Source organism: Pollicipes pollicipes, unplaced genomic scaffold, assembly GCF_011947565.3.
Source record: "Pollicipes pollicipes isolate AB1234 unplaced genomic scaffold, Ppol_2.1 Scaffold_5724;HRSCAF=6776_pilon_pilon_pilon, whole genome shotgun sequence".
Taxonomy (NCBI): Eukaryota; Metazoa; Arthropoda; class Thecostraca; order Pollicipedomorpha; family Pollicipedidae; genus Pollicipes; species Pollicipes pollicipes.
This window is the reverse complement of record NW_023596746.1, coordinates 18,131,696-18,151,560: the sequence shown is the minus strand read 5'-3', so window position 1 is coordinate 18,151,560 and position 19,865 is coordinate 18,131,696. Positions and strand designations below refer to the sequence as shown.

The following is a 19,865-nucleotide window of genomic DNA, read 5'->3' as shown; positions in this document are numbered from 1 at the left end:
ACGGAGCTGTGGCATCGTAAGCGCCTGACAGTAAACAGAATGCAAACATTGACCTCTTATTTATCCAACGTTACTCGTAGTTGTTTTCACAGCCAATTGCCATACACGACACGGCTGGCAAGCATTCGACTTACTTGATGGCCAGGAGTTGACATGGGAGTTTTTTGCTTGAGCAGCGATCAAATTTGTATAAGAAAGAACACCTGTCCTTACTCAGGCGCTCTACCAAACCTAAAAGATCAGAGCGCATCCACTTACCCCAGTGGACGCCTCTGGGCCAGCGAGATACTACGCGGGTGTCGTCCGGTTTCGTCTCGTGTACACCTCGCGGCGCCCAAACACGCTAGATTGTAATCAAGCACGGCTTTTGGGGCCGAATATATGAAGAGTAATATCCCTCAGGAATGCGAATGTCACAGCCGGACGCTATTCTCCGTGACTTCAATGTCCTTTTTGCGCCTCTGTTTTGGATGAAGAACGCCTCGGATGAAGCAATGCTTGATAAGCAGAAGTCGATGGTGGGCGACGCATCGCCCATCGGAGGAGGCTCGCCAAACTGAACAAATAGCTGTGGACATTTTGGCATTGAGTACTCCGCGTCTACAAAGGAAACACAGCCGTATCGCTTTTCTCACGGTGTCGCGTTATCTCCTCAGCCCATGCACGTCAGTAAACCGTTTAGAGTGGGAGGAGCTGACCTCGGTGTACGCCGACGGACATGTACGGACATCCACGTGTCACCATTTTGGAGGATGCGTGAACTGAGTCAAACGCACGAACTGCAGTGTGGTTTCCACCACTGTCCTCGAGCCCAGCAGGCTCGGATTGTGCTTGCCTACTGGGGATAAGACAGGGCACCTCTCAGACCATGAGCCGACACCCTGCCCGCGGCGCAGCGGTCTTCCGCCGGTAGTTCGAGCTACGTTACAACTTCGGCCGAGGAAATGCAATCTCTTGAACACGCCTCTTACGGGGCGATTGCCCATTGCGCTGCAGCTTCGGAGATCGGCAAGTTTACTGAAGGACGGAGAAGGAGCGGGGACGCATCTGACGGTTTGTTTTGTCGCTGTAGCTGTACTCGTACGATGGTTAAGTAGTGCTATGAGTAGGTCATCACTTGAGTACTTCCCACTGTGAGGGGAAATAGCTTGCCGTAGTCTGCTTGTCTTGATGGTGGACGCCGCGTAGTTTGATAGTGCCAGCAGGTGCAGTTCGCGTTTGTCAATCGCAGATATATTTGCAATGGTACGTCTTCAAAGTGCACTATGTTACACGACAGTGATGACTTGATCTCTAAGTCAGGGCAAAAGGCATGCACATGATTCGTGTCAGGGATCTGGTTAACGTTGCTATGCATCACTCCGCAAACTGTCCTATGGTAACACCGGCCGGCTCTTCCGAGGTCTCCGTCACCGGCTCCGGCCGCAAACAGTGGACGGAGGCGCAGGAATGCAGCCCGAAGCTCGGTGACGTCACGCGCATCAGTTTATTGGAGCGTCGAGTCAGAGCACACATCCAGAGGAGACCATTCGGCGCGCTCCTGGCGCGGACCCCTGTAACACGGGCCTCCCAGTCCAGCAGCTCGACGGCGGACCCATGTAACCTGGGCCTCCCAGCCCAGCGGCTCGACGGCGGACCCATGTAACACGGGCCTCCCAGCCCAGCAGCTCGACGGCGGACCCATGTAACACGGGCCTCCCAACTCAGCAGCTCGACGCGATCCGGGGATAAGTGCCGCTGTCGCGCGCCCACGCCGCCACGCATCCGTGCTGCGCAGCAGGTGGAGTGTCACGAGCCTGGCTGCGTCTCCAGCTGGGCCCTGGCGGGACGGCCGGTGGCGGGTCTCTGCACCCGTCTGCACCCAGCCGTGCACCGCACCATCACGGCGTCAGGGGCCGCACTCGGAGCACTTGTTCTGGCCGGAGCTCTCCACGCGCCGCTGATGGCGGCGGGGCTGATCGCAACATAACGTGACAATAACCAAGGCCGCTGAGTCACCAGCAGTCCGCCGCCCACTCACGGCTGTTTACACACAGCCACGTCAAGGAGGCCGGAGCCGTAGCATACAACTGCCCGAATTCAGTCAAACCACACCATTAGCATGAACGACGAAACAACAAGATGCGAGGTGGCAAAAGTGCATCGCGGTTCATGAACGTGATACTATTAGGTACTATCGGCCACGGTATAGACTGTTTTTGCCCTGCACGAATGTTTATCGCTCCTTTGAATTTTGCTTCAAATTGGTACCACAAAATGGATATCACGCATCGGCAAGGTTCTAATTTGGTATGCAATTTATGGAGCCATCATGAATACCGCATGCTTTACGTTGGATACCACCATGTGCCACGCCCTCGACCCAACAAAATCATTTTGGATCGGTTTTATAGTTCCATTCCTCAAACAGCTGGCTCTCGCCCTGAAAACCAGCCATATCATTTGCTGATGAAGGATGTATGACATCAAACTAGTTTACATAAAGATCAGTGCTGAAGGAGCGCTGTGCCTGTACAATACACAATCCGCATCTTCATCGGTGACGCCCAATGTGCCGAAAATGTGCTGCTACTGGCCGGGCAGGCTGGAGTAGATGAACTCGACGGCGTGGTCCGTGTTGCCGTCGGACACCTGCAGCGCCTGCCTCACTAAAGCCTCGTCTTCCGTGATGCCCAACTCCAGAAGCTGGCGCACCGCCGACTCCGACACCTGCCGAACCGACCGGAGTCTGAGGTACGCGAAGTGGCCGATAGATGCCACCCTACCGGGAACCTTGCTCCCTGTACGTACAGGCATCCTGGACAACCACGGTACTGCGTGAGTCAAACACTGTGATTAAGATTCGGTATATGAAAGAAAGATGCGACGGTAAGTCCCCGCATGAACCCAACGCTTACCTGGGGGAGGCCAGCTGGAGGTGGCCCAGACACGAGCTGGAGCTGGAGCTGGAGCTGGAGCTGGAGCTGGAGCTGGAGCCGGAGCCAGAACTGGAGTCGCAGCCGGAGCCGGAGCAGGAGCCGGAGCCGGAGCCGAAGCTGGAGCCGGAGCCTGGGCAGCACCCGGCAGCGACGACATGGCTTGTCGTAGCGCGGCGCTGACCATCTCTGACGAGATAACGCCCGCAGGCGGCGGCGGCGGCGGCGGCGGCGCCCGGGCTGCGGCGGCGGGGCGGCCGCGCGCCGCTCCCGCCGCCGCCGCGCTGCCGGCCGCCGCCAGCGCCGACACCAGCTGCGCGCGCGTGATGGGGCGCTGGCTGGCCGGCGCCGCACCCGTCTCTTCCTCCTCTCCCTCGTCCTCTTCCTCATCGAACGTGGCGTCTGCAAGGAAGGGGCTGCATCACGGGCGAGCCACAGCACCAGCGTGGACGGACCCAGCACGGCCGCCGCCGCCGCCGCCGCCGCCGCCGCCAGTAGGGTACACGCCGTAGCTGACCCGCAGAGCCGCAGCCGAACCGGCACGAGGGCGATCCAGTGCCTCCTCACTCACCGAGACTGCAGTCAGCTGTCACAGACACTGGACGGGTGAGGCACGCCCGGACATCGTCAGCTCAGCCCGCCCCGGACAACATCACGACGCCGCACGCCGTCGGCGCCCGACCCTGCCCTGCCCGCCCCGGACAACATCACGACGCCGCACGCCGTCGGCGCCCGACCCTGCCCTGCCCGCCCCGGACAACATCACGACGCCGCACGCCGTCGGCGCCCGACCCTGCCCTGCCCGCCCCGGACAACATCACGACACCGCACGCCGTCGGCGCCCGACCCTGCCCTGCCCGCCCCGGACAACATCACGACGCCGCACGCCGTCGGCGCCCGGCCCTGCCCTGCCCGCCCCGGACAACATCACGACGCCGCACGCCGTCGGCGCCCGACCCTGCCCTGCCCGCCCCGGACATCACGACGCCGCACGCCGTCGGCGCCCGGCCCTGCCCTGCCCGCCCCGGACAACATCACGACGCCGCACGCCGTCGGCGCCCGACCCTGCCCTGCCCGCCCCGGACAACATCACGACGCCGCACGCCGTCGGCGCCCGGCCCTGCCCTGCCCGCCCCGGACAACATCACGACGCCGCACGCCGTCGGCGCCCGACCCTGCCCTGCCCGCCCCGGACAACATCACGACGCCGCACGCCGTCGGCGCCCGGCCCTGTCCTGCCCGCCCCGGACAACATCACGACGCCGCACGCCGTCGGCGCCCGACCCTGCCCTGCCCGCCCCGGACAACATCACGACGCCGCACGCCGTCGGCGCCCGGCCCTGCCCTGCCCGCCCCGGACAACATCACGACGCCGCACGCCGTCGGCGCCCGGCCCTGCCCTGCCCGCCCCGGACAACATCACGACGGCCGCACGCCGTCGGCGCCCGGCCCGGCCCGGCCCGCCCCGGACAACATCACGACGCCGCACGCCGTCGGCGCCCGGCCCGGTCCTGCCCGGCCCGGCCCGGCCCGGCCCGGCCCGGCGGCCGGCCGCGCGGCCCTACTCACCCATGGCCTGGGCGGGCGGCGGCGCGCGGCTCGCGGCCGGCCTGCGATCAGACGAGCCGGAAGCCTCGTTCAGTACGGCCGCTAGCTGAGACGAGGCGGCGGCCAGCGACGGGTGACGCGCCACCAGCCTGGGGAGGAGGGGGGGGGGGGCGGAAGTCAAAGACGGCCTTGAGAGGGGAACGCGGGGTGTCACCAGCCTGGAGTAAGGAGCGGCGGCCGGAGTTAAATACGGACCAAAGACATGCATGTGGTTTTTCACCTGCACACTTGTATCATACCCCGTGCTGGTGGCAAAATGGGAAGTAAGCCTTGCAGAGCCATTAGTCGCCTGGCACAAGCACATATCCTTGACTAATAAAGCCGTACAGTGGACTCACAGCGACGCTACGATAACGCTGACTGTCACTTCCATCAAGTGTATGCGTGCATATGCCGACACTTCCACGTCGGATGACGAGGCAAGCGATCCAGGGCCGTCGTGCCTGACGTGGTGCCGTGTCACGCGTCCCAGTTCACCAGAGCACGTGTCAACACCGGGATACAGCTCACAGAGCACGTGTCCCATTGGGACACAGCTCACCACAGCACGTGTCCCCATTGGGACACAGCTCACCACAGCACGTGTCCCCATTGGGACACAGCTCACCACAGCACGTGTCAACACCGGGGCACAGCTCACCACAGCACGTGTCAACACCAGGACACAGCTTACCACAGCACGTGTCACCACTGGGTCACAGCTCATCAGGGCACGTGTCCCCACCGGCACACAGCTCACCAGAGCACGTGTCACCACCCGCACACAGCTCACCAGAGCATGTGTCTCCACTGGGCCGCAGCTCACCACAGCACGTGTCACCACCGGCACACAGCTTACCCGAGCACGTGTCACCACCGGTTTACAGCACGTGTCACCACCGGGTCACAGCTCACCAGAGCACGTGTCACCGCCGAGACACGGCTGGTGCACACATGGCACGGCACAGGGCTCAATGCGGTCTGCGCTCTACGCATCCTCCGCTTCATCAGCGGTTGCAAATCAAGCGCACTGCATGGACAAACACCGGCTGTCGCCAGCGTGACGGAGAGTCAGGACAGACGAGTCCACGACCGCACAGACTACCACCGGCCACGCGTGTCGTGTATGGCCTGTAAGCACAACATTCCACTAGCTTTGTGGGGAAGGTCTGGTTGCGGGAGCCTGGCAAACGCGAGGTTGCCGCCAATTTGTGCCGAACGCTGTTGAGGCGTGGGACAAACAGACTGACCGCAATCCCGACAAAATTGTTAAATATTACGAGCGGGAACAAGTTAGCAGTGTTCCCACTTTCCGGGCTGTGCTCTGGCGAAATTTTGTCAAGATGTGGAGGAGGTGAAACTGAATACAGCCAGCAATGGGATTCCACAAGTTTCAACACATTCCGTCAAGACTTGCAGTGGTCCGACCTTAGGCAAGTTTCAGTGAAGAAATGTCTTTGGGCTTAGTAAAACCCTGAAAATGTGTATGGTAGCGGAGTTAGCACCTCGAACCGATGGATCACGAAATATCGCCTCAGCTGTGTGTGAAAGGGGGCCCTCTGGAATGTCAGACATGTTCTCGTCGCCGTTGGGGCCTTACGACGCACTCAGCTGCTGAGGCTGTGTGACGTCGTCTGCCTCTCACCCTAGCGGGATGGTCGGGAGCCGCGGGGAATCGAACCCCGCGCCTCTGATTTCGCAGACGCGCAGTGGTTAACAGTAGAACCCGGCCGACAAAGGGCCGCACCACCGAGGCGCCACACACAGCGAGCGCGGCCGAGCGGCGCGCAGGCGCGCCTCACTTGTGCACGACGGCCGGGTCGGTCAGCTGGAGCAGCAGCGACGGCTCCTGTAGCAGCGCCACTGCCGTCGGGTCGGCGGCCAGCGCCGGCACCGCCGTCAGCAGCCGCTCCAACACGTCCGGGCGCGCCAGCCGCTGCGCACACGGCGCCGACCGGGTCAAGCGGGGCGCCGGGGGCGGTACACCGGCAGACGGGAGACTGGGTCGGCACGGCACCGGCACGGGCCTAGCGGTGGCGCGCCGGCGCCGCGGGGAGGGGTCAGGGCGCACTTGGCGCGGCGGCCGGCCAGCTGACTCACACATCAGACCCCGCCACCCTGGCCGCCTCGTTCAACACTAACATGTCTGTGACGAGGCGGTTTAGCGATTCCAGTGCAGTGCCAAGTGTAACACCCAATTTTCTGGGATTCGAAAGGGTGCTGTATGTCCGGCATGCTCTCTGGTAAACGCTCGTCAAAATAAGGCACGTGATCTGAACTGGAACTGGAAGGAAGGAACTGTAATCCAGCGTGCTGCGAGGATCCTTCAGTGGACGTGTCATATATCACGAAGTTATCATAAAATACCACCCGAAATGCTCCAAACACTTAGGCCAGATATCACGAAAGCGTCAATTCCAGACTCGATGGCTGTAGAAACTGCCCTAGATTTTGTTCCCTCAGATTGGCCATCGCAACATAATCTACAGATGGCCGATGTCACCCAGACAAAATCGAAACACTTCCGATGCGACAACCATTGTAGAACCATTGCAGGTATCTGCCGTGGCCAAGGTCCATTTCCGTTCTTGCGTTCTAGGGCACTCGCAAGACTGAGAAAGCCTCAGTTTGATGTAAGATTGATTAATCATCAGCGGTCGCTATAATTTCACAAGGACTTTTGCAAAGTATTAGACCGATCGCACACAAGCGTAGTGTGAGTTTTTGTGGGCGGTCTTTCCGGATGACCGTTCGCGGTCAGTAAGCTTAAGAACGTCATTTGACATCAAAAGTATGCTCCTGGCATGTGCAATAGAAACGCCATACTTGTCCACAGTGAGTTTGTGAACATCGCCGACTGTCCCACGCAATATTCTACAGGAGTGCGAAAGACGTGCCACAATGATGGTAGCTGCGACCACCACCGAGTGTCCCACAATGAAACAACGCTCCGCACAGACAGCACCATCTCTCTACGGATGTTCACCACGCTTCTACGTCCCATGGCAACAAAGCAGCCCACCTGCGGCAGACCGCTGCCACCGGTCACATGTTGGCCCCGGGGCGCGCACCGCCACCAGGAGCGGGTCACGCGCATACCTGCAGTACGGTGCGGTAGCCGGGGCTCAGCGTGGCCGTCTTCATAGTCAGGGTGAGCTGTGACACGTCCCACTCGGTGGCCGGCTTGGCGGCCGTCTCTGCCGGCGGCGGGGCAACACGCTGTGGCTAGGCGGGGCAACGGCGCTGGCAGTGCCGGCGGCGGGGCAACACGCTGTGGCTAGGCGAGACAACAGGCGCTGGCAGTGCCGGCGGCGGGGCAACACGCTGTGGCTAGGCGGGACAACAGGCGCTGGCAGTGCCGGCGGCGGGGCAACACGCTATGGCTAGGCGGGGTAACGACGCTGGCAGTGCCGGCGACGGGGCAACACGCTATGGCTAGGCGGGGCAACGACGCTGGCAGTGCCGGCGACGGGCAACACGCTGTGGCTAGGCGGGGTAACAGGCGCTGGCAGTGCCGGCGGCGAGGCAACACGCTGTGGCTAGGCGGGGCAACGGCGCTGGCAGTGCCGGCGGCGGGGCAACACGCTGTGGCTAGCCGGGGTAACGGGCGCCGGCAAAGCTGGCGACGGCCGCGGGATCACAACGCCACCAGGTCCCGAGTACGAGGGCCACGGAATGACGCAGGCTACACGATTGGTTACACATTTTACACGGTTGTATTGCATCGTCGTAAGTACCACTCAAAAATACGCACAAATACACATTAGTACAGAACCTGGCAAGACGGTGCAAACCCCACACCACACTAATGACGTCTCTGCGACAGAGGGCTCCAGCCATTGCCGGTACGGCAGCATCGGCGGAGGTCGGAGGCTCCCGACTGGCGCCAGTCGGCGGCGCACCAGCGGCGGTGCACCCACCTGCCACCGGCAGCGGCCGGCTGAAGGCGTGCAGCACGCTGGCCGCGGTCACCTGGTACGAGGCGAGCGGCCGAGCGTCGGCCAGCGGCTGGCCGCGGTACACCAGCTCTGCGGGGGGCGGCAGGCGCAGCGCGTCAGCCATCGAGCAGGTCCACCGCACAGCCGTGGCGCGCCTACTGGTGATTGGCCGAGCTTAAGTGCCCGCCGAACCGCCGGCTACTATGGCCATTTAGTATCCAACTACAACCACTTGAGCTTGTCATTCAAGTCTTACGCATCAGCACGAAAGAGGAGACAAACGACCGCCAGCAGTTCACGAGCGGGCACGGTAAGCCGGCTGACAGTCAACAGACGGTCACTGTTAGTCGGCCGCGGCGCCCTGTGACACGCACGGAGCGGAAGGCGGCCCGAGCAGCGTCACCCACCGATGCGGTCGGGGGTGAGGCCGAGCAGGCGGGCGGCGGCGGCGCGACAGGCCGCCACCTCCTCCGCCAGGCAGGTGGCCGGCAGCTGCACCGTCTGCCGGCGGCCGCCCTCTGGCGTGTGGCAGCAAAACCGCACCGACACCATTGCTGCAGCGTTCTGAAACAGACAGGTCATGCACACACCAAGCCCACATTTAGTGCCCCATTTTGCCACATTTAGTGCCCACAGGCCCACACATGCCCACATTTAGTGTCATCAACACCAAATTTTTAGTGTTTTGGAAATACATAGGAGTCTGTGTTTCCAAATGGCATCTTAGTCTGTGGCTCTTGACAGTACAGACTGAAAATGTACATCTTGTACAGCAATGAAAATATTTCAAACCAGGCATAAGAGATGCACACAAATGATGGTGTTATTCATTCCCCTCATCTAAAAACAAACAAATCTGCACCTTAGCAGAGGCACATCTTTGACTGCCTCATGTAGTGTTTTGTTCTTAATCACAGGAAAAGCAAAGCACTGTATAAAAAATGCCAACTGTGTCTGCACAGCATCATTTAACTAACTGAGAGCTACATATCATAATGCCAGTTATAACAAAATGATGCACTCCAATTTTGCCCCCAAATTTGTCATAAAAACAGAAGACAAAATTTCCTTCCTTTGTTCACTGCATATTAAAATGAAGCACCTTCCTTGAATAACAGTTAAATGTATTATGGAAAGTAAAAGTTTATGGAGATTATGAGCAATTTCTTGAGGGACCTAGTAAGGACATGATCATAATGACAGCTGTTTATAGTCAGCAGGGACTCCAACAGCTATAAGAACAGTTCTACAGTGGGTGAGGATTCCACCAGTAATGAGAGCTGTTCCATACATTCTTCCATGATTATAACACATATACTAATGTATCCCATCCAATATCTATAGTTAAGGAAAATTTTCTTTCGTTATTCAAATTGCCATGCTCCACTCACACTCACATATATGATATTGAGATTTCATGTCTAGATGTCATGATCAGCTGGCTTTCCAACCACACAATGATCAGCACAATCTCCTGCAGCTCTATCACCTTGATGCATCTGTATTGTCATGCCAGTGACTAAAAAAGTTGCTTCTACAAATAGCATTGCTGATGAGATTATATTTTAATCATTTTGAAGGACAGGAAGTAAGATCATATATTCTACCTATATCATTTTCATTTTGTATTTATATTGTGATCCTAACCTAATAAAAAATAAGTTTTCATCTTAAAGAAAGGTGCAATGTCAGTAATTCCCCCACAAATGGTCCATGGCCAGCCACTCCAAGGATAATGTGGAATGGTGTGTACAGGACAGGCAAGAAAGACCATGTAGAGTGTGACAACATAATTTCAAATCTTTAAAATAAACTTTACCTGCCAAAGTACACAACAGACAAGGAGCTCCACGACTGGACACTAGCACAAATACGACATGCACTGCTTGCAATCAACTTTGATGCAGAAAAAATGTGACCACAAGCTCCGAACAAAATATCCAGACAAACAGTGTAGAAATCCTGGAAGTTATTTCTAAGCTTTCAGTTTGAGCTCCTCATTAGTTGCCCTCCGAACCCAGCCACACTTATGCTTTTCGATTTTGGTGTAACAGTGAGTCCCATAAGATTTATCGTTCCGCAAACGCACCAAAGCTACGCGTGGACTTCTTACAGTCGAATGACTTCTTCACAGTTTCAAGCAACCACTTTCCAACCCGAATTGCACTCCTCCAGGCCTCTCAGTTCCTCCACAGCTATGACCGATTCACCAGAGACCACACATCACGACCCTATACCGAGCTGTCACATCCTCCATTCTTGAAAGCCTGGCTAAGTGCGGGACTCTTCGTATCTACCACGCAGTATTCGTCATCAAAGCAAGAGCGTATAGCAGGTCAAATAACGTATACCTTTTAGCGGGTGGGAAGGATCACAAGCTGCAGTTTCTTAAGAAACTATTTCGTTATTTTTGAATCCCTGATTGCCTTTTTAATGAAACATTATTCAATTTAAGCGGAGTAATTGTCAAGCTGTCAACAATATAGCTGACTCATGGTGGCTTCACCAATAGCGCTACCGAGCGCAAAGCTTGTCGGGACGTCGGCCACGCATGTTTTCCAAACTTAGTATAGTTGTAAACAAAATATATTTCAAAGGAATTAAATTGTATATTTAATTCATGAACTAAGACTATCATGAACAGGAATTGGTTAAATTGACTACAATTACTAATCAAATTAGAACTCAATTCTGTCGAATGGATGTTCAGCAGACAAAGGTACCGGAACCTTCCGGAGTAGCACCAATGAGCTGTCGATTTTGTGCTGACGTCATGAGACCTATATAAACTCTGTTACCGCGGCGGCTCACCATTCGTGAGTCGAAGAGGCTGCGCTGCGTGGCGGTTGCGGAAATCCTAGAGTTGAGGCGCCGCAAATTACAGTCAAGGTAAGGAGTTCGGATGTATAGCGTCAGCAGAGGCTTGTGCCACACATTTCCCTAGGCACTTATGCCAACCGAGTTATTGTGTGGATGTACCGGTGTGGGTCTGGGTCTCCCATTATGGAATGCGTCTCCGCTGCTAGAGTGGTGTAGCTAAAGGCATTCTTTGTGTCGTGATGTAGGAAGCTTGCCATTTTATTGGTGACATCACACCTGTTGCATTTCTCCCTGGGTTTCCAATTACTGAGAGGAGCTGCATCTGTAATGATGGATGAAATTTTGTCGTGTTTTGCGACCTTCATGACTGTGGCTACGTGCTCCTGTGTAGCAGTGGTGCAGCGTAATCAGAGTACTCATGCTTGCGGGCAGCCGTGACCAGCTTCATTGGTTACTACCCATTTCAGTATTTGTAAGATGGCTGCGGAATTATGGCGCTAAAGCGATCTTGTCCGTTGGAAGTTGCTGACAATTTGTTTGATAAAGACTGCAAATGAGAAAGCATCCACTAATATGTTTAACACAATTTCTGGTATTGTCCCAGAATGAATACATTGCAAATTGTGCATGCCTGAAATGGGCATTGAGTTGGCTTCATCTGCTTCATATTTTATTAGTGGTTTTTCATTACTGGAAGGCTAGGGAGGTCTGCAAGATACTGTGTAGGTGTACTTTCCTACCTAATGTTAGAAAAAATCATTGCACACCATTCGTGGTGTTCAAGGCGGCACATATCGTAAATCATCTCAAAACAGGTAGAATCATGCTCCTGCCTTCGAATTTCAATAACTTCGATGGCGAGCTCCCGAGCGCACCGCACCACCTGGACTCCCCAGCGCCGTTTCTGCGTTGCCGTTGCGTAAATACAATATTTCTGCTTACCAAGAACTCTACAAAATGTACGGGACCAAGGTAAACCATTCGTCGTACTGCCTCGACTTCCAAGCGCCGTTTCTACGTTGTTGCGAAAGCACAGTATTTCTGCTTATCAAGAACCATAAAACATGTACGGGACCAAGGTAACAGTAATAAAGCAACCAAAATCGTTTCTTATCGAGTTTAGGTACATTTATGAAACATGCAGGCCAGTATAGTCCAGAACATATCCTAACCTAACCTAACCTAACTGAGAATTAGACCAGAACCTAAGCTAAGCTAAGCTAACCTGACCTGACCTGACCTGACCTGACCTGACCCTGAACCTACCTAACCTAACCTAACCTCCCCACCCTATATCCCCTTCAACCCAGCATCTCATTGGCATCCATGTTCCATGCCATATATAGGTGCCATATAGTGAGCTTTTATTTAGCTGCCATGCTCTCATTTTGCTTTACATTCCCCACCCTATCCCCCTGCAACCCATGGTCCCGTTGGCGTCGAGGATCAAATTTCATGGATTCTTGCTACCTTGTCCCGGTACATTGGTACATTTTTGTGGTTTGCAGTAAATATGGTTTATAGTTATAGTATGGTTTATATAGTATAGTTTATGGTTATAGTTGTGGTTTATAGTATGGTTCACAGTTAATATGGTTTATATGGTAAATGTGGTTATGGTAAATATGGTTTATGTTTAGTAAATATTTTTATGGTTCACAGTTAGGTTATGGTTGTCCTGCCTTAAACATGACGAATGGTTTACTTTGGTCCCGTACATTTTGTACAGTTCTTGGTACGCAGAAATATTGTATTTACGCAACGGCAACGCGGAAACGGCGCTGGGGAGTCCAGGCGGTGCGGCGCGCGCGGCGCTCGGGGGCCCGCCATCGAAGTTATTGAAATTCGAAGGTAGGAGCATGATTCTACCTGTTTTGAGATTATTTATGATACGTTATGCCTTAAACACGACGAATGGTGTACAATAATTTTTTCTAACGTTAGGTAGGAAAGTACACCCTGACCGCAAGATACTGATGGTAAAGGTGTAAACAGAAATTAACGACATTGATAGAAATGTCCACACTTGATAAAAATTTCATCATTTCCTCTGGTGTTGTGCTGCTTGCTGGGCTGTATGGTTGCTTAGTCTTGTGTGGCAAACTGTTATTTTCATACATGTATTCTTATTTCAGATGCAGATCTTTGTGAAGACCCTGACTGGCAAGACCATCACCCTTGAAGTTGAGCCATCAGACACCATTGAGAATGTGAAGGCCAAGATCCAGGACAAGGAGGGAATCCCTCCAGACCAGCAGCGTCTGATCTTCGCTGGAAAACAGCTTGAGGATGGCCGCACCCTGTCTGATTACAATATTCAGAAGGAGTCAACTCTTCATCTGGTCCTTAGGCTCCGTGGAGGCATGCAGATCTTTGTGAAGACCCTGACTGGCAAGACCATCACCCTGGAAGTGGAGCCATCTGACTCAATTGAGAATGTCAAGGCCAAGATCCAGGACAAGGAGGGAATCCCCCCAGATCAGCAGCGCCTGATTTTCGCCGGCAAGCAGCTGGAGGATGGGCGTACGCTGTCCGACTACAACATCCAGAAGGAGTCGACGCTTCATCTGGTCCTTCGCCTGCGTGGTGGCATGCAGATCTTCGTGAAAACGCTTACTGGGAAGACGATTACTTTGGAGGTTGAGCCATCTGACTCGATTGAAAATGTGAAAGCCAAGATCCAGGACAAGGAGGGAATCCCTCCCGACCAGCAGCGTTTGATCTTTGCTGGAAAGCAGCTGGAAGATGGCAGAACCCTTTCTGATTACAACATTCAGAAGGAATCCACCCTCCACTTGGTCTTGAGGCTCCGTGGAGGTATGCAGATTTTCGTCAAAACGCTGACTGGCAAAACGATCACGCTGGAGGTTGAGCCGTCTGACTCGATCGAGAATGTCAAGGCCAAGATTCAGGACAAGGAGGGAATCCCGCCAGATCAGCAGCGTCTGATTTTTGCCGGCAAGCAGCTGGAGGACGGCCGGACGCTGTCAGACTACAACATTCAGAAGGAGTCGACGCTTCATCTGGTTCTGAGGCTCCGAGGAGGCATGCAGATTTTCGTTAAGACCCTGACTGGCAAGACCATCACCCTCGAAGTTGAGCCCTCGGATACCATTGAGAATGTGAAGGCCAAGATTCAGGACAAGGAGGGTATCCCCCCCGATCAGCAGCGTCTTATCTTCGCTGGCAAGCAGCTGGAGGATGGCCGCACCCTGTCTGATTACAATATCCAGAAGGAATCTACGCTCCATCTGGTCCTGCGACTCCGTGGAGGTATGCAGATCTTCGTGAAAACGCTCACAGGCAAGACCATCACTTTGGAAGTGGAGCCCTCGGACACCATTGAGAACGTGAAGGCCAAGATTCAGGACAAGGAGGGAATCCCGCCCGATCAGCAGCGTCTGATTTTTGCCGGCAAGCAGCTGGAGGACGGTCGCACCCTGTCTGATTATAACATTCAGAAGGAGTCGACCCTTCATCTGGTCCTTAGGCTCCGTGGAGGTATGCAGATTTTCGTGAAGACCCTGACTGGAAAGACGATCACCTTGGAGGTGGAGCCATCCGACTCGATCGAGAACGTCAAGGCCAAGATCCAGGACAAGGAGGGAATCCCTCCTGATCAGCAGCGTCTGATTTTCGCTGGCAAGCAGCTGGAGGACGGTCGCACCCTGTCTGATTACAACATCCAGAAGGAGTCTACGCTTCATCTGGTTCTGAGGCTCCGCGGAGGTATGCAGATTTTCGTCAAAACGTTGACTGGCAAAACGATCACTCTGGAGGTCGAGCCGTCTGACTCGATTGAGAATGTCAAGGCCAAGATCCAGGACAAGGAGGGAATCCCGCCAGATCAGCAGCGTTTGATTTTTGCCGGCAAGCAGCTGGAGGACGGCCGGACGCTGTCTGACTACAACATTCAGAAGGAGTCTACGCTTCATCTGGTTCTGAGGCTCCGAGGAGGCATGCAGATCTTCGTTAAGACCCTGACTGGCAAGACCATCACCCTCGAAGTTGAGCCCTCTGATACCATTGAGAATGTGAAGGCCAAGATCCAGGACAAGGAGGGAATCCCTCCAGACCAGCAGCGTCTTATCTTCGCTGGCAAGCAGCTGGAGGATGGCCGCACCCTGTCTGATTACAACATCCAGAAGGAGTCAACCCTTCACCTGGTCCTCAGGCTTCGTGGAGGCATGCAGATCTTCGTCAAAACCCTGACTGGCAAGACCATCACCCTGGAAGTGGAGCCATCTGACTCAATTGAGAATGTCAAGGCCAAGATCCAGGACAAGGAGGGAATCCCCCCAGATCAGCAGCGTCTGATTTTCGCCGGCAAGCAGCTGGAGGATGGGCGTACGCTGTCCGACTACAACATCCAGAAGGAGTCGACACTTCATCTGGTCCTTCGCCTGCGTGGTGGCATGCAGATCTTCGTGAAAACGCTTACTGGGAAGACAATTACGTTGGAGGTTGAGCCATCTGACTCGATTGAAAATGTGAAAGCCAAGATCCAGGACAAGGAGGGAATCCCTCCCGACCAGCAGCGTCTGATCTTCGCCGGAAAGCAGCTGGAGGACGGTCGCACCCTGTCTGACTACAACATACAGAAGGAGTCTACGCTTCATCTGGTCCTCAGGCTCCGTGGTGGTATCTGATGTCATTCCTGTGTACAATAAATGCTAATCCGGTTCCGTACGTTATGGTTTGTGTGATTTGAACATTACGTTTCTAACTCAGCCAGCCGATTTGGGAAACAATACACGTGCAACGATACTCTGCATATCTGAATGGATGGAGTCGAATGAACAGGCGCAGAGGTCGCAGCTTCGTTCCGCGAAACACGCGGGAAACACGGGCCTGTGGCTGTTGGCAGACCTCTCAGGCCCGCTAAGGAAGGGCTGGTGGGTGCTGAATGATGTGTTCGTCAAGTAATGGTGAGATTGCGCTGCGTGGCGCGTAAACTGCCGCATTATTCCTTTCATTCGTAGTTCCTTCTTTTTAGGTGCGTGCCCGTATGCCGTCCAATATTTATGATGCGTGCATATGTAAACATGTATGTATCATTGCACGGGTCTGGGTGTGGAGGCAGGAACATCCCTCACCGGACGCCTATCGTACATACTGAGAAAGGTCGTAAGGGAGCCGCTGTGTACGAAGCGATAGGATTAAACTTGAAACTGGCCTCTGGGGATGCGCTTCTGCCGGAAGGAAGACGAAAATTGTTGAGATTCGTGGGGCGAATGAAAGCAATGAGACAGACGGAGCGTGCGCTGAGAATGGGGACAGCTGCTCGGGCGAGTCCACCTTCCATCCCCGGGCCCACACGCATCACCGCACAGCAAGTGACCCAGTCCTCTGTATGCCTCTGTAGATATGCCACCTATATTGCACTAAACCACGTCAGACGTACCGGTCTGGCGCTCAATGCACTCGTCCGAATCATCTCACAAACTCCGTAGCTAACGATGTAGTGAAGTTAGCTCTTAGTTGTGCAAAATCACCGCGTGTCCTAATGATGCTTAGTATCTATTTGATGGGAAAGCATCTTTCGAATGCACCGGAGCGAATCGCTCCATCGTGAGCTTAGAACTTGAAACTGTCGACACACAAACGCTTATGTCCGGGAGGTTTTAGAAAAGCTGTTTAATAAACGCCATATAGTTTTTTCACTTTGCATAATCATTCTTCAGTGGCAAAAGTGTAGCGCGGGGTCGGAGGCGCTACTGACGATGGCTCCCGCAATTTGTACAAGGAGCTCGGCCCTCACCAACTCCCTGCACTGCCCCCGCACCGCCACGTGCAGATGTCTGCAACGGACATCAGCTGCAATGGTGTGCTGTAGATAGCGTGGACCGCTTATCGTTTCAAATTCAAACTACTTCTTAGTCCAACAATCACATTCACGAAAAACATTGTTTTTGGCGAGTTGGACACCCCCCGCATCGCATCGAGAGTCCCCTCTCCGTGGACAAATTCAGCAATGCCGTTTGAAGAGCGGGCATCCGCATGCTGTCCTTCACAAGACAAAGCGCGGACGCGAGGCGAGGTTTTGTCCGTTCTCCGAGGCCGGCCGCGTCCCGGTGGCCGCCACCGGCGGTCGATGTGGACAGTCAGCTGATGATCAGCTGACGGGACGGCGTCTCTGGCAAGGGCGCGGCCAGGAGCGGGCACTATCCGGGGGCGTGGCCGTGCCTTCGCCAGCCTCAACAACTGTGCGCCACCGGCTAGCTAGGGTTTCGTTCATTGGTCTGAATGGACTCGCAAGGGTCTTTCTGCCGAAGGACCCCTCTCTGCCGTTGTAGAGCCCCTGCTTGGATCTTTCAGTTTGGAGGGCTTTGTTAGGCTCGGAATGGCATTTGTGTGCTAAGGGGACCGTTCTTGGGTATTTTAAAAGACCTGGACAATGACATACTGCATATCGAGTTACAAAAGAGATGTCTGCCGTATCTTGACTGGAAATATAACCAAGGAATATTATGCGCATGTAACTCGCACGTCTTGCCCTGTCTGGACCGAAAACGCGAAGGGCAGGGCAGGAATTGATAGGGATGTAAGACCACTTTCCCATGAACTGTCCCGTATTTCATGTGAGACTGTACGGTCTCCTCGTATTCCACTGAAAATATACCAGTAAGGTCATCTTGTCATCATTATCAGCATGTCACCCTCGTCCGACTTTGGATATCTAAGCGAGGGCTGTGGTCCAGATGCACCTTCCCTTGGATTCGCTCTTGTGGATATTCAGAGGCGTCATAATGATTTGGACTTTGAAGAAGCATTTTGAGGATGGGGCAGATTGTAGTTCAGATTGGCGCTGATGACAAACTTCATCTTGACATTTAAAATGCTGGGTTGGATGTTAAACCTATTTGCATGTTATTGGCGTGATTTCGGTCACCATGAGGCTTCCTCTTCTTTAACCTTGAAACAAAACTTGAAAGATGACCTTGACTGCTCATGTCACGTTGACGGAGTTGAGTGCGGAGGACGAACTACGTTATGGTGCTTAAGATCGGTTGGGTGTCACAGGTTAAGTCGGTGTGCTACGTCATTTGACATAAACTTTGACCCTTGTGGGTGGCAATGAAACCAAAGCGTGCAAATGTTGAGAATAATAAGTTTGACAGTAACATATCGAAGAACTTGAGCAAGCAAAGAAAAAAGGCAAACAGACAAGAACACAGATAAAAGAGCAAAGGAGAACGCAGAAAAGACTAACTGAGCCGTAGAACGAACCAGAGAAGGACGCAGTTTCACTGATATCACCTCACCACAGCTGTCGCCTGGCACCACAGCCGTCGCGTGGACGTGCACATCGTGTGCGATGTTCTTTGCATGCCGACCGACTTGACCGGCACACGAGCGGAGCGTGTTGCAGACATTATGAAGTATGACGTCAGTAGAATATCTATATTTGGTACCATTTGACATATTTCATGCGCAAAGCCACAATTAAGTACCCTTCTACTTCTGTTGTTATGTTTCTGGCACATGCGTCATGCGCCATTACCCTAATGTACTACACATGTGCCGTGATGTTTGAGTTCACATGAGTGAGAGCGAGAGTTCAAACTATAATCCTTGATCCGGTCTTCCACTTGCAGTCGTCCGTGGTTACAGGCGGTATAGTGTGGTAAAGCAGTCGGTATCGCGTCACAACACAGGCAGACCGCACTGGTCCGCTACGCTGCCCAGATCGAGACTTGGCAACAAGAAACACATTCAGGGGGTGCAACTGCCACGTTTGGCTCCATGATGCGTATGAAACACCATAGATCTAATGTTAACTAGCGTTAGGGGATGCAGCTGCATCCCTAATTAACTGTTAAGGTACGCTTATGACGCGGGCACGCTGAGCCTCTGTCAGAAGCCTGTCACACCTTGAATTTTTAACGGTGTACTCTAGTTAGGGGATGCAACGACATATAATTCGGTTTGAAGGCTAACTTAAGAAGGTATGGTTTGTTACAACACAATATTTTTTCGACGGTGCGTCCACGTCCTCCGAATACTTTCATCCCATCAGCATGAACACCGGTCAATTCTAAGATGACCGCTACCAGCCGTAGCCAGTTTTTACATAAGCGCAGTATATCAGCATGGGCACGTCCTGACACGCATGCGCGACACTGAGGTGCGGTCATGATGTGCCGAGTCCGCTGTCCAGTACAGAAGAGGACGGCTCAGCACGAATGGAACGCTGGACAGCACAGAGGACGGGGGACACAGGACAACGCAGAGGACAGTGGATAGGACACACAACAGCAAAGAGGACAGGGGATAAGACACAGCAGCACAGATGACAGGGGATAGGGCACACGACAGCACAGAGGACATGGGATAGGGCACAGGACAGCACAAAGAACAGGGGATAGGACATAGGACAGCGCAGAAGACAGGGCATAGGACACAGGACAGCACAGAGGACAGGGGATATGGCACAGGACAGCTTAGAGGACGGGATATAGGATACAGGACAGCACAGAGGACGCCACAGAAGACAGGGAAGCGTGCAATCAGCGGACTGCGCAGAGGACAGGGCGGAGGACATGACAGGACGGAGCGGATCAGGACAAATGACTTGAAAGAGGACAAATGGGCAGGACAGTTT

The 19,865-nt window shown here is 54.2% G+C and overlaps 1 protein-coding gene across 1 annotated transcript in view; it reads left to right on the top strand.

The window, feature by feature from the left end:
- Positions 1 to 11,233: 11,233 nt before the first annotated feature.
- Positions 11,234 to 19,865, top strand: part of LOC119102500 (uncharacterized) — a gene marked incomplete in the record, with an annotated part of 56,919 nt that continues 48,287 nt past the window's right edge. The window contains 2 exon segments of the mRNA XM_037225873.1: positions 11,234 to 11,329; positions 13,396 to 15,884. Coding sequence (XP_037081768.1) covers positions 13,396 to 15,884 — 2,489 coding nt within the window.